The following is a 1,206-nucleotide window of genomic DNA, read 5'->3' as shown; positions in this document are numbered from 1 at the left end:
GGTGGGCGCAGAGGTGGCGGCCGGGAGCCCCTCGGCCCCAGTCCCGGCGGCGCTGGGCGGCAGAGCCCGGGGGTCCGCGGGGCCGGCGCTGCGGGCGCGCCTTACCTTGAAGGCGGGCGGGTCCAGCACGTCCTTGGTGGGCACGCAGAGCAGGACGAGTCCCGCCACGGCCACCAGGCACAGCGCGCCCAGCGCCGCCACCACCGCCTGCTTGGGGCTCATGGTGCCGCCGCTCGCCCTGCGCCGACTCCGCTCCCGCGCCGAAGCCCAAAGCCGAAAGCCAAGGCTGGAGCCCCGAAGCGCCGCCTCCTTCGCGGCCCGGGGAAGGGCTGACCCGGGTGGCGAGGCAGGTGAGCCTCCCGCCTCCTCCGAGAAGCCACATTGCCCAATCTGCCTCCAGGAGGAGGAGGAAGAGGAGGAGGCGTGGAGAGGCTCCCTCTTCCCCCTTGGAAACCGCAGCTTTGAGGAACTTCCACGCGGAGGAGCAGCCTATCTCCCCAGTGCGGAACATCGCCGAGGGAGGGACGGCAAGACAATCCGGCTTTTAGACCGGAACTGGAAGAGGTTCACCCACCTTTGGACTTGGCACCCCAGGATCAGCTGTCCACACCTCAGCCCTAACCAGGTTTAGCTATTGTGTGAACGCAGCTGCCAGGTCTTCGGCCTGCGACTCTCTTAGGCTCCCACCCTCAGTCCCCCCCTTGGGGAAAAGGGTGCTGAGGCTTGTTGGGAGCAGCAGGTCTCAGACTGACTTGTACCTGGAGGTGCAGGGAGCCTCTGAGCTCATTTTCCCATTTGTTTCTCTCTAATGAGCTGGACGTGAACTTTCATTTTTTTTTTATTTCGCCTGGAAATAAGCCTTTGGCTACCAGAGATTCCCAGAGCCTCAGGAAACACTTCTGGAAGGGAGCACTCAAGTCCACTTGAGGAACAAAGCAAGCTGAAAAGAGTGTGTGTGTGTGTGTAGGAAACCGCAGCCACAGTCTTGAGAAAGCGCCTTTCCAGATGGCTTTGAACTCCTGGGGGGGGGAACGTTGGCAAAGGGCCTGGCTGCTTCTGAGCCTGCCCACTTGCGGCTTAGCCAGCCCAGTGACAAGCAGCTAAATCTTCAGCTAGGCTCCTGCTGGAAGTCGCTCTCAGGGATGCCTGCTTCCGAGTTAAGGGCCTGTCTGAGTCCTTTCCAGATGCAGAAGACTCCTTGCCACT

At 62.2% G+C, this 1,206-nt stretch overlaps 1 protein-coding gene across 1 annotated transcript in view; it reads right to left on the bottom strand.

The window, feature by feature from the left end:
* The window catches only part of ENTPD2 (ectonucleoside triphosphate diphosphohydrolase 2), an 11,330-nt gene extending 11,108 nt beyond the window's left edge, over nt 1-222 (bottom strand). The window contains exon 1 of the mRNA XM_015826609.1: nt 106-222. Coding sequence (XP_015682095.1) covers nt 106-222 — 117 coding nt within the window. The remainder of the gene's footprint in view (nt 1-105) is intronic.
* Nucleotides 223-1,206: the final 984 nt, after the last annotated feature.

The sequence above is a fragment of the Protobothrops mucrosquamatus genome, unplaced genomic scaffold (genome assembly GCF_001527695.2).
Source record: "Protobothrops mucrosquamatus isolate PMUCROS unplaced genomic scaffold, P.Mucros_1.0 scaffold3202, whole genome shotgun sequence".
NCBI lineage: Eukaryota > Metazoa > Chordata > Lepidosauria > Squamata > Viperidae > Protobothrops > Protobothrops mucrosquamatus.
The sequence above is the reverse complement of the archived record's forward strand: the minus strand, read 5'-3'. Positions and strand labels throughout refer to the sequence as shown.